The sequence below is a fragment of the Heterodontus francisci genome, chromosome 15 (genome assembly GCF_036365525.1).
Source record: "Heterodontus francisci isolate sHetFra1 chromosome 15, sHetFra1.hap1, whole genome shotgun sequence".
NCBI lineage: Eukaryota > Metazoa > Chordata > Chondrichthyes > Heterodontiformes > Heterodontidae > Heterodontus > Heterodontus francisci.
In genome coordinates, this window is record NC_090385.1 from 87,701,257 (window position 1) to 87,715,122 (window position 13,866).

Here is a 13,866-nt window from a genome sequence, read left to right on the forward strand (position 1 = left end):
GTCCTTTCACTCCTTGGCCTGCTACAGTGTTCAAATGAGACTCAACACAAGCTCAAAGAACAGTATCTCATCTTTCGACTGGGCACCTTACAGCCTTCTGGACTCGACAATGACTTCTACAATTTTAGATCATAACTTCTGCCCCCATTTTGTTTTGTGTTTTTTTGTTGATTTGTTTTTCCCTCTTGTTTCTTTGTTAATTCCTTTTCTTTGCTTTCAGATAGCTGCTGTTCTGCCATTTATACCTCATCTAGACTCATCTTTTGTTTCTTTACTTGTCCCATTACCACTCTCTTTGACTTTGTTCTATGAAACCTTTTGTTATTTAATCCATCCTGCTCTCCACCCTATCAGAAACCTTCTCTTTTGTTCTTCTTCCCACTCTCCCCCCTTTCACTTGCTCAAAACCTACTACATTTCTAACTTTTCTCTGTTTTAATGCAAGGTCACAGACCTGAAATGTTAACTCTGTTTCTTTTCTCACTGATGCTGCTAGACCTGCTGAATGGTTGTATTTCTGCTTTGTTACTAAGAACAAAGAACAAAGAACAAAGATAATTACAGCACAGGAACAGGCCCTTCGGCCCTCCAAGCCTGCGCCGATCCAGATCCTCTCTCTAAACATGTCGCCTATTTTCTAAGGTTCTGTATCTCTTTTCTTCCTGCCCATTCATGTATCTGTCTAGATACATCTTAAAAGAATCCATCGTGCCCGCATCTACCACCTCCGCTGGCAATGCGTTCCAGGTGCCCACCACCCTCTGCGTAAAGAACTTTCCACGCATATCCCCCCTAAACTTTTCCCCTTTCACTTTGAACTCGTGTCCTCTAGTAATTGAAACCCCCACTCTGGGAAAAAGCCTCTTGCTATCCACCCTGTCTATACCTCTCATGATTTTGTACACCTCAATCAGGTCCCCCCTCAACCTCCGTCTTTCTAATGAAAATAATCCTAATCTGCTCAACCTCTCTTCATAGCTAGCGCCCTCCATACCAGGCAACATCCTGGTGAACCTCCTCTGCACCCTCTCCAAAGCATCCACATCCTTTTGATAATGTGGCGACCAGAACTGTACGCAGTATTCCAAATGTGGCCGAACCAAAGTCCTATACAACTGTAACATGACCTGCCAACTCTTGTACTCAATGCCCCGTCCGATGAAGGAAAGCATGCCGTATGCCTTCTTGACCACTCTATTTACCTGCGTTGCCACCTTCAGGGAACAGTGGACCTGAACACCCAAATCTCTCTGGACATCAATTTTCCCCAGGACTTTTCCATTTACTGTATAGTTCACTCTTGAATTGGATCTTCCAAAATGCATCACCTCGCATTTGCCCTGATTGAACTCCATCTGCCATTTCTCTGCCCAACTCTCCAATCTATCTATATTCTGCTGTATTCTCTGACAGTCCCCTTCACTATCTGCTACTCCACCAATCTTAGTGTCGTCTGCAAATTTGCTAATCAGTCCACCTATACTTTCCTCCAAATCATTAATGTATATCACAAACAACAGTGGTCCCAGCACGGATCCCTGTGGAACACCACTGGTCACACGTCTCCATTTTGAGAAACTCCCTTCTACTGCTACTCTCTGTCTCCTGTTGCCCAGCCAGTTCTTTATCCATCGAGCTAGTACACCTTGGACCCCAAGCGCCTTCACTTTCTCCACAGCCTGCCATGGGGAACCTTATCAAACGCCTTACTGAAGTCCATGTATATGACATCGACAGCCCTTCCCTCATCAATCAACTTTGTCACTTCCTCAAAGAATTCTATTAAGTTGGTAAGACATGACCTTCCCTGTACAAAACCATGTTGCCTATCACTGATGAGCCCATTTTCTTCCAAATGGGAATAGATCCTATCCCTCAGTATCTTCTCCAGCAGCTTCCCTACCACTGACGTCAGGCTCACCGGTCTATAATTACCTGGATTATCCCTGCTACCCTTCTTAAACAAGGGGACAACATTAGCAATTCTCCAGTCCTCCGGGACCTCACCCGTGTTTAAGGATGCTGCAAAGATATCTGTTAAGGCCCCAGCTATTTCCTCTCTCGCTTCCCTCAGTAACCTGGGATAGATCCCATCCGGACCTGGGGACTTGTCCACCTTAATGCCCTTTAGAATACCCAACACTTCCTCCCTCCTTATGCCGACTTGACCTAGAGTAATCAAACATCTGTTCCTAACCTCAACATCCGTCATGTCCCTCTCCTCGGTGAATACCGATGCAAAGTACTCGTTTAGAATCTCACCCATTTTCTCTGAGTCCAAGCATAACATTCCTCCTTTGTCCTTTAGTGGGCCAATCCTTTCTCTAGTTACCCTCTTTCTCCTTATATATGAATAAAAGGCTTTGGGATTTTCCTTAACCCTGTTTGCTAAAGATATTTCATGACCCCTTTTAGCCCTCTTAATTCCTCGTTTCAGATTGGTCCTACATTCCCGATATTCTTTCAAAGCTTCGTCTTTCATCAGCCGCCTAGACCTTATGTATGCTTCCTTTTTCCTCTTAGCTAGTCTCACAATTTCACCTGTCATCCATGGTTCCCTAATCTTGCCATTTCTATCCCTCATTTTCACAGGAACATGTCTCTCCTGCACGCTAATCAACCTCTCTTTAAAAGCCTCCCACATATCACATGTGGATTTACCTTCAAACAGCTGCTCCCAATCTACATTTCCCAGCTCCTGCCGAATTTTGGTATAGTTGGCCTTCCCCCAATTTAGCACTCTTCCTTTAGGACCACTCTCGTCTTTGTCCATGAGTATTTTGCATGGCCACCTCCAAACACCCTCTGGGAAGAGGAACTCCCTCCTCTCCGTCACGGCTCGAGCATCACTTCAAGGTGGTTGTCTGAGAACGAGAGACTGTCTTGCCCAGGGTGCCAGGCCATTGGCTTTCCAGTGACATCATGAGACAGTTTAGTCCAGGCCAAGGCTGAATGGCAATCTTCTGCTTGCTTCTTTAACACTCATGCAGCAGCCTGAGTAATGGCAGCCTTGGGGAGTTTAAATTGAGCCCACCATTCAACTGGCCTGCCTCCGTTCTTGCCCCTGTGGCTGCTAATTGGCCGCCAAACCCGACTTCAAACCAATTAATGGGTTGCCACTGTGAAAATCATGAATGAAATCTGCTACCCCCAGGGGCGGGTTTGGGAATCGCAAACAGTACCGACTTCCATTTCCTGCCCCCAAGGCAAAAATTCAACCTGATATGTTAGCTTTCAGAAATGTTTCTTTGGACACAATTAGCAAATTGTAGCACTGATGCCGGGCTTCAGGTAGAGATTTGCAGCAATACAGGTAGGATCCAGGATGAAACAAAAAAGACTTTTCAGCAAAATATGGCATTAATCCTATTGTCATGTTTTAAAAATATCTAAATATTGATGGAATCACGTCATACAATATGCCAGCCAACGTTTGACGAAATGCTTCAGTGACAAATGGTACAACCAAGGTGGGAGGTGTGCACTGTTTATTCTAGTTCCACTTCTCCACAAGTCACAACATATTATTTTAAATTTTCCCACTTATCAATACGAGCAATCATATACTCTATTTTTCCCAGAATAGAAAACTCTAACCAGGTTTCTTTAATGAACAACAACATTATCAGTTTATTATAGAACAAGTCTGAACTGGTAATGAAGTAAAACATAAACACACAGATTGAAATTTTAAAGTTCCCTTATTTTTTTACCTTAGGCCCTTTGCACTCACATGCACACATATACACCGGTTAACCAAAAAAAAAGAATTTTTATAAATTCAGAGCTCTGCTACAAACAATAAAAAAACTTGGCAGATTACTTGCTTGTTTTTGAGGAAAACAGCAGGTGAGATATGTTGTTTCAAAACTGGCGTACAGTCTATCTTAGAACAATTCTTTTCAGAGGGCATTGAAAAGTAATTTAGCAGGCTTTTTTCAAAGACAGGAAACAAGATTAATTGACGCAGTGTACTTCTCAGGGTCCCTCAGAGATGCTGGGTTATGGTCTTCTCTCCTTTTTACACATTTTCAGCAGGCTTGACTTTATCAGCTGCTCACTCCAGAAGGTAAAACATACACACTTTCTGCTACAACTAAAAAGCTTGTGAGTTTTCTGCCCATCCCAGGTGTGCTCTGCTGCTACTGGGCTTGTCCAATCAAGGGATGCTTGTCACTTCTCTCCTCCTATTACCAGGGTTTCTGTTCTGTCTTTAACTTGAGTCATGTAACAACTGGTAACATTGTTGCCAATCCAATTCCTTCAGTGCCCCCATGATGGCTTTCTTTTTTAAAAATAAAATGGTCCAACATTTATTCAGTTTCATTATACATTCCTTTAATAATATTTTTAATAAAAACAGAATCACTTTCATAACACAAGCAGGTAGTACTACCATTCACATGAACCTTATTACTGATAGTCTTATCAGTCATGAACACAATAGCCCAGTTGATGGTCCTAGAGTTGTGTCCAAACAACATGTGGTCTGGAAGCAAAGAAATGAGAAACTCTGTTGCCTGCATGAAACAGAACCACAAATGATTTTGGGAAAAAAGGGGGTGTTACGCCAATGTACTTTGTTGAATGATAATTTTCTTTAATCCACCGGCTGGAGATCAGAATTTATAATTTTTAAAGACTTTTTATAAAGGCAACCTGGTAGCAAAGTCATCCTTTCAGCTTAAGATGATTACCTAGTTTGCAACACTGTATCCTACATTGCAAAGGGCTGTGAGGAGAGACACAAAATGGTTGCTAATTTCCCAGCAAGAACCAAGATCCAGGAAGTTTGAAGGAACTACCTGTTCTCTCAGCAAGCAGAGAAAGTTAGACATGCTAACTGCTATGTTTGAATGTCTGAGTGACTGTCTGTGGTTTTAAGCTGCTAATTTTTCTGCAGCAGAGGAAAAGCAACTGGACTCTGACATGAGCAGACCCTAAGTGGGGGCCCCTCCCTCTCTCTCTCCCCATTCCAGCTTGAAAGCTTTCAAATCCTGCTTGTTGACTGATCACCTTTGCATACTTCGGCTACAATTAGAAACCCCGTTGGAGGAAATCATCTGCATCGCTACCTCCAAAGAGACCAACTAAACCAGTCATCTATCGCTTCAAACTAAAAGCCTCAGGACCACCAAATTCAGCTAGAAGCCAGCCGAATCACCATAGCCCACAGACTGTATACTCTTTTGTTTTATGGACTCGAACTCAACCAGTCTACCTTTCCCCACTCTGTAACCTGTTTGTGTGTGTGTAAACCTCTAGTGTGTGTGTGTGAGAGGGAAAATTGGCGCGTTGTTTATTATTTTATTAGTTTGGTTTAGGTACATTAAAGTTAACCTCTTTCTTTGTTAACTCAAGAAAACCTCTCTGATTGGTTCTTGTTATGATCATAACAAGTAAGTAATCAAACACCTACTGAATTGGCTAGTACATCCACTTTAAAAAAGAATTAAACCTGCTGTGGTCTAACAAGGAAAGGGAACAGAAAGAAGCTCTTCAACCCTTCCTCACTTGACCGTAACAGGGGAAAAAACAGTAGGTTAGAGATAGCAGCCGTTCCTCTTGGCACGGATTGGATTAGATCATACATCAGTTTATGACACATGTGCTTTTGTACTGAGGTGCAAAACCCCTAATGAAATAGAAAGGTGATTACATGGCAAGGGCAGCGATAAGGCTATTTGCATCAGCAACTCTGCCTAGCTAGGTACTGCATTTTTTATACTTAGAGTTAATTTTGCACAATCTAATCAAAACATGCTTGAAGCTGGTTGCAGCTGTCTTTCAAGAGAATGCTCTTGTAGTTGAAATATTAATACTGATTTTTTTTAAATTCCACCTGCCAGAATTATTTCAATAGTTTTAGAATGCAACCTGTCAGAGAGCCATCAAAATTATACTATCACTTACATTTTTTGCTTTAGTTCTGTCTCCCTGAGTTCACATTATTTAATATTTTGTTCTGATGTCCATCATGGTTCTCAGAGGAAGCTAGCATATGAAGGCTTTATATGTTAGTCTGAAATCTCTCTCTGTGCCTCTCTAGTAGATATATTAGCCCATTTATTTTAAAATGGGTTCATGGTGAAACTAAAGTAATGGCTTGAGGAATTTTGGATAAGTGCATTAAATGATCACTCATGTCCTAGAACATAACGTCAGGGCCCAAGAAGTACTATATGTTATTTGGCATAATGGAATGAGATAATTGATTGTTCCTTTTCTCCTCCCTGTAGGATTGCACAGTTTATGAAACTGAAAATAAGATTCTCCATGTGGTGAGTTTTTAAAATTTTGTTCATTTTTCTATCATATGCTTGCCTTCGTTCAGGAGCTGTTTAATTTTGTTTCATAAAATAAAAACCAAAAATGCTGGAAATACTCAGCAGGTCTGGCCACATCTGTGGAGAGAGAAGCAAAGTTAACATTTCAGGTCAGTGACCTTTCAAAATGAATATCATTACAGTTCCGAATCCAAAATGTAATTTTTTAAATCTTAGTTTTTCATATTTGTATTGTTACGACCAACCACTCCAGTCAAAGCCCCCAATAAAAATATACAATGATTGTGGTGGGAAAAATGCACTGTTAATTCAATCCCGTCCCTCCACAGATCATCTAATATCATATTTAAACTTTCCAAATTAAAAAAGACCCAGCCAAATTGTACCATCTATTAACCCCTGAATGAGGCTAACCAAACCAGGTATCTTTAAATCAACAAATTAACTGTTTAATTAGAAAAACTAAATTCTTAAACACTATGAAGATATAAACAACATTTAAAATCAAAAAAATTAGAGTCCTTGCAAATTTACGCTCCTGCCAGATGTGAAACAGTCCCAGTTGCTTGAAGTCCTCACAGCCGTCCGATGGGAAAAAAGGTTCTTCAACAGTAGAATAGTCCGTAGTATAATCCAGAAGTTGAGATTGTTGCTTTCCTTCTCCAGAAATGAATTTCTACAATTAACAACTTGCAAACATTTTTCAATGAATCAATTTGGCTTTAGAATTTTTGAGAGATAAAAGATTGTCACAGTCTAACTTCTCTTCCTCCAGTTTAAATTCTCAGAAATCTCTGTTTTGGCTTGACTTTTTAGAATTTTGAGAGAGAATGATAAATAAACAGAGTAAATTCTCTTCCTTCAGTTTAAATGGTCTGAGAGCATTCCTTTCAAATGCTAACACACAACTGTCTGTCTGTTTCCTCCTATAAGCCAGTTCAAAATTAAATTGTAACAATGTATCTCTTGATGCTCAGTCCGAGGGGCTGTATCCAAGGCTACAAGAATGCACTCTTTGAAGCACAGTCTCCGAATGGCTATATCCCAGGGCAACGAAAATGCATTCTTTGACTCAGCTTCTGGAGCCTGCTGCCTTAAAGCGATACGGCTCCTTTTCCCAGCCTTAAAGGCACACCACATTCTTCCCAAAAGAAACTAAAGGATCATAACTGTATTGAAATCCTATAATTGACAAGGTGCTTTCTTTGTCCTAATTTGTCATTCTAGTCAGCTTGTGCCTTTATGCTATTGAAACAACACTGGATGCTGGTTCCTATGTCACAGGCTAAGAAGAAAATTCCTCTATTGAACCCATTTGACTGACACACTAACCCACACTAACTTCAGAGCCAAGACAGATTCATTGTAGCATGACCAGGCTCATTGTTTACAGTAACTGAAGTGTCAAGTTCTATTTTCACTACAGGCGATTATATTTTCTAATGCTGTCCTTTTTAATTAGGCCTATTGTTATATGTTGACTGGATAAATCAAATTTCATTTTATTGCATGAGACTTGCAAGAATTTTTGGCAGTGTTTTGTGGACCTTCTGGGATTTGGCCCATTGTTCTGTGAAAACTGCAAATCAAACATTGAATAACTAAGATTTTAAAAGAATATATTTTGGATTCAGAACTGCAATGACACTAAATCAAAACACAGAACCTCAAAGATAATAATCTCTGGATTGTTACCTGAGCCACACGCCAATGGCACAGGGTTAAGCAGATTGGAGAATTAAACACGTGGCTCAAAGAGTGGTATGGGAAGAAGGGGTTTTGATTCTTGGGGAACTGGTACCAGTACTGGTGAAAGAGAGAGCTGATCCATTGGGATGGGCTCCATTTAACCGGGCTGAGATCAGCAACCTGGTGTTTCCTGTAACTAGGGCTGTGGATAGGACTTTAAACTAAAAGTGAGTTGCGGTGGGGAGGGATCAGGTGAAGGGAGATTTAGAAATCTAAAAAGAAAAGTCGAGACAATAGAGCAGTGTAGCGATTTGGGTAAAGACAAGCAGAATGAGACAGCAAGGGATAGAGAGTTTAGCAGTAACAGAGTATCAACGAATGAAGTCCATGCAAAGTAAAAAAACTAAAATGAAAGGCTCTTTATCTGAATACACAAAACATAACAAGATAGATGAACTAGCGCTTCAAATAGAGATAAATGGGTTTCATATAATCACCATTACAGAGACAGGATTTCAAGGTGACCAAGGTTGGGAAATAAATATTCCAGGGTGCACAACATTTCGAAAAGATAAGCAGAATAGAAAAGGAAGAGGAGTAGACCTGATAATAAAGGATGACATAAGGATAGTCGTAAGAAATGATCTTGGCTCAGAATATCAATAAGTAGAATCAGTTTGGGAAGAGATTAGGAATAACAAAGGTCAGAAAATGCCAGTGGGAGTATCGGCCTCCCAACAGTAGTTATACCGTTTGACAGAGCATTAAGCAAGAAATTATTGGAGTTTGTAATAATTGTGAGGGACTTTAATCTTCTTATAGACTGGACAAATCAAATTGGCAAAGGTAGTCTGGAAGATGAGTTTGTAGAATATTTTTGAAACAGCTCGTAGATTCTACATTTTGGAACGAGCTAGGGACAAAGTGATTTTAGATCTAGTATTGTGTAATGAAGCAGGGTTATTTATTAATTAGGCAGCTCACCACCACCTTCTCAAGGGCAATTGGGGATGGGAAATAAATGCTGGCCTAGGCAGCGACACCCACATCCCATGAACAAATAAAATAAAATCTCATAGTAAACGATCCTCTGGGAAAAATTGAATTCTGTATTAAGTTTGAGAGTGAGATAATTAAGTCCAAAACAAGAATCCTAAACTTAAACAAAGCCAATTACATTGGCATGAGGGGACAGCTGGATCAGGTTAGGGTAAGGTAAACAAACTAACTGGTATGGCAGTAAATAAACTGGGATACATTTAAAGAAACAATTCAAAACAGTCACCAAAAATGTGTTTCATTAAAAAACTAAAACTCAGCAAGAAAGATCAATTTATTGCTTACTGAGGAAGTTAAGGATAGTATTAGATAAAAACACGAGGTTTATAATTTGTGAAGAATAGTCATAAGCTTGAGGATTGGGAGCATTTTAGGAACCAGCAAATGGTGATCAAAAAATTGATATAAAGGAAAGATTATAACGAGAGTAATCTAGGCAGGAATATATGACCAGATTATAAGAGCTTTTATAAGTATATACAAAGGAGAGTAGCTAACGTAAACATTGATCCATAGAGGCAGAGACAGAAGAAAATATCATGGGGAATGCAGAAATTGTGGAGACGTTGAACAAATATTTTATGTCTCTGTCTTCACAGTAGAAGACACAAGTTATATACCAGAAATAGAGGGTAACCATTGGGCTAATAACATTATCTTTCTGTGATGACCTAGCATGAGTAATTGGGATGGGAGTAACTCTCTAAACAGCAGTGTTGTTTTAAAGTTATTCCAGACCTACTCTGCTTAATATCTGAACCAATATATTTAAAAGCCTCAGAAGCCTGATTCCCAATCTTAAATTCTACTTTAATCTTATTAATAACACATTTCTCAAATTCCACAGTGCCACCCCATAAGAAATCATCAACATACATCATGAAGATGCTTGAAAGTTTTCCTTTATAATACCAACAAAACATAGCAGGATCTGCTTTTAGTTGAACACAACCTATTTTCAGCAGAACACCGAAAAATACCACTCACTGGAAGCTTCATTCAGGCCATTGATGCACTTATTTTCCTTTGTTTCCCTTTTGCATCTGCTGCCTCGTTGGGTGGTTTCAGAAACACTTCTCGCTAAAAAATATAACCCTGCAGAAACGCAGTTTCTATATTGATTGATCTAATCTTCCATAAACGTGGCCAAAAGAGCTAAAAAGGTTTTCAAGATTACTTTTCCAACTATGGGAGAATCCACTCTAACATCTCTAAAATCCAGTCGCTTTTCAAAACCCTGAGCAACTACTCTTGCTTTAGCCTTATAAGTCCCATCTGCAAAGACTTTTTCAGTATAAAACCACCTAAGTGACAAAGCTGGTTGCCCCTTAACCGGTACCTCAGAATAAACACCAAACTCTCTCCAACTATCTAATTCCTTTTGTTTTGCCTTTTTTGTTAGTGTATCTTCAAGCTTATTGGCAGCCACAAAAACTTCATGGTCATGAGGACGTCTGCTTCCAGTTCCATTCCAAGGTCTTCTGTAGCCCTCATTTCATTATGCAATCTATTCAAGCTATGGCCTCTACTTGCACTTCCTTCAGGACTACTACCGTAAGATATCCCTCTCGCACTATTGGAGTCTCTTTCCCCAGTATGTGATTGTTTTCTAACACAACAGTCACTTCCAGACCCACTGTTAGACTTGAACTGCGCTTTCTTACTCTCCACTCTTCCATCCCATTCCGCCAGTTCATGGACCACGCTCCTTGACCATCATCCTGAACATTCAAGCAATATTTAAAAGTGTCAGTAACTTTGCCTGCATATTCCACAATTGTCACATCCCTCCATTCATTAGACCCTTCTGGAATATATGTCACCGCAGTACCCACTCAGAGGCATTTGGCCTTTGGATGTGATAGCTCTGTCCTGCACATCATGATCACTCACATTACCATTATCCGGTCCTTGATTCACCCTATTCTGCTCCTCAGGACCTTCATCACAAAACACACGAACACTTGAGGTACAAGGTGCCTCGTTTCCTTCTTTCAGCTGCTCAGATTCTAAGAATTTGTAATTAATTCTGATTAATTGTGAGGGATGAACTTTTAAAAGTTTGGTTGCTATGTTTGATAACGACTGTCTTACTGTCACAACCTATTACCTTACCAGTGTCTTTTCATTCCCTATGACCCTCTCTTTTATAATATACCAAATCTCCTGAATTAAATTCTGTCTTGGATGGTCCTGCACAATGCCTCACAGCTCTTCAAATTTTCTCAGAGACCGCATATAAAGCATTCAAATGTGCAGATTTTTTTTTTATTCGTTTGTGGGATGTGGGCGTCACTGACTAGGCCAGCATTAATTGCCCATCCCTAATTGCCCTTGAACTGAGTTGCTTGCTCGGCCATTTCAGTGGGAATTTAAGAGTCAACCACATTCACATGGGTCTGGAGTCACATGTAGGCCAGACCAGGTAAAGATTTCCTTCCCTATAGGACATTAGAATGGAACTAATTGCATTGCCTTCTTGAGCAGGAGGACTATCACACAGCACAGAAGGTAATTTCTATAACAATACATAGCAAGGACAATAGACAAGTCATGGAGAAATGCATAAGGACTGGACTTGGGGCACCAGCTAGTTTCTGACTGATAATGGAGGGGAATTTGCCCAGAGACTATTTGATCGAGACTGTACCCTCCAAACATCTGAAGCAAATTCTTTGCATGAACTGCACAAGTCAAGGCAGTTGTCAATTTGCATTTTGGTTCATCAACTAAGATTTTATGCAGCATTTCATCCATTACCGTGTGATTCCTTTCATAGAGTCCATTGCTGAAAGGACATTCAGTTGCAGCATTCATGACCATAATGTTCATGTTTTCACACATGTCTCTAAACTTATCATTGGCAAATTCCCCTCCATTATCAGTCAGAAACTAGCTGGTGCCCCAAGTCCAGTCCTTATGCATTTCTCCATGACTTGTCTATTGTCCTTGCTATGTATTATTATAGAAAGACGAAATCTGGTCATCAGATCTATAAAATGTCGAATGAAAATATGTCTGTCTTTGTCCCATATCTTTAGATCCATGGCAAATACCTTGTTAAAGTCACCTGCCAATGGAAGGCTTACAAAAGAACACAGAGGCGTTCTTCAATACTTCTTACAGACTTCACACTTCTCACTAATCTATTCTATTAGTCTCGTATACTCTTCATCAAACATACCTTCATCCTTTAGCAAGGTTTTTATTCTTGGACAAGGAAGGTGAGCAAATTGTCTCTGAAACTTGAAGACAGTTTGCTTTTTTTTCTCTGATTATTATCACCTGATGCCATTAATACTTGTCTAACTCTCTGATGAGAAACATCAGTTTTTTTAAGGGGATATGGTAAAGTCCTGACTGGGTAAACTGCAGATCCATCGGCTTCCCAAAAACAATTGCCTTTTCATGCTCCACATCAAGTTTCATTTGTGCTTTTTTCCTAGAAAGTTTACTCAACAGCAAAGGTATCTCACTAGAGACAACGTCAGATAAAGTGGCTTACTCCAGCTAAATTAAGTGGAATTACAACTCTGTTTAGTGACCTCAATGTGTTGTCATCACCAAACCTAAAGCAAGTAGTACTTTTATACTCCTTAACCTTGTGTTGATCCTCACTACTGAGTGAATCTAGATAATGTTTTAACCAGTTTGTTCCACATACTGTTGAAGTGCAAGCACTACCTAACACTGCACAATTGAATGAATGTGCAACTAACACATTCATCACAGGACTGAAACTCCTTGTGACTAGTACAGTTCATTCAGATTCATCATTATCTTCATTTTCTGCATCATGTGTCATTTCAAGGATCCTTTCTCTCCACTTTGGGCAGTTCATTGCATAATGGTATTTTGAGTCACACCTGAATCACATATTAACTGTTCCTTGGGAATTCTTGGGAATTGCTGTTCAAATTCTGAGTTATGCTGTCATCAGCAGATCTGCTAAAGGTACTTTCATCCTTATTCTGCCTGTCTATAACTCTTCCTTTGCAATGATGCTTGTGTCCAGTATCTGGACCATTTAGAAATCCGGCACTCATTGAGTCCCCATTCTTTGTGTCACTGCAGAATATCCCATTTGGCATCAGGAAATTACTGTTTCCCCAGGAATGTCTTCAAGGCAGCAGACATCTGATCCAACAGGAAGTCTGTCTCTGAGAACCGAACACCAGTTAGAACCAGTAGTATGTCCATATGAAACACCTTAGCTCAGTCCAGCAATTTAAATGCTAGCACTGAACTAGGGATTTGTGAATTGAATTTCATCAATATTTTATACAGTCTGTTAAAATCCATGATATATTCCTCCACTGAATAACCATCTGTTCTCCAAAATATATCAAAGTCTGACCATGCCTCATAGGCAATTAATAGATCATCTTTCTTGTAAATTTCATTCAAAAGCTGTAATAAAAGATCCAAACCTTCATCAGCATCCAACTGATGGGCATCCAGCTCACAAAATACTTCATTTCTGATTTTACTTCTGCTAGGAAGTGACAATGCTAAGGCCATACCTTGTTTCCTTTTTGGTAGAGATGTAACCTGTGTCCACATATCCACTTCATTCTTCCACTGGTTCAGACACCGAGAACAATGGAGGGTAATCATACCCCAACAAATTAAACTTGCTCTCAGACATTTCTCACAATAGCTACTAGGATTGTAGTCTTCTGTCTGAATTTTTTTTCTCTTAGTTTCCAACCCTCAACTTTGAGAACCATTCTCTGCGTCAATATTATAGTCCAGAAAGCCAGTAGGTGAAGGATGATACTGGAGCCAATCTTTAGTCAGTGTTATATTTATTTACAGAGTGAAACATTAG

General features: G+C 39.8%; 1 protein-coding gene across 1 annotated transcript in view; it reads left to right on the forward strand.

The window, feature by feature from the left end:
• si:ch211-26b3.4 (connector enhancer of kinase suppressor of ras 2) overlaps positions 1–13,866 on the forward strand; it is an 867,895-nt gene that overhangs the window by 297,607 nt on the left and 556,422 nt on the right. The window contains exon 5 of the mRNA XM_068047793.1: positions 6,240–6,281. Within this exon, the coding sequence (XP_067903894.1) occupies positions 6,240–6,281 (42 nt within the window). The remainder of the gene's footprint in view (positions 1–6,239; positions 6,282–13,866) is intronic.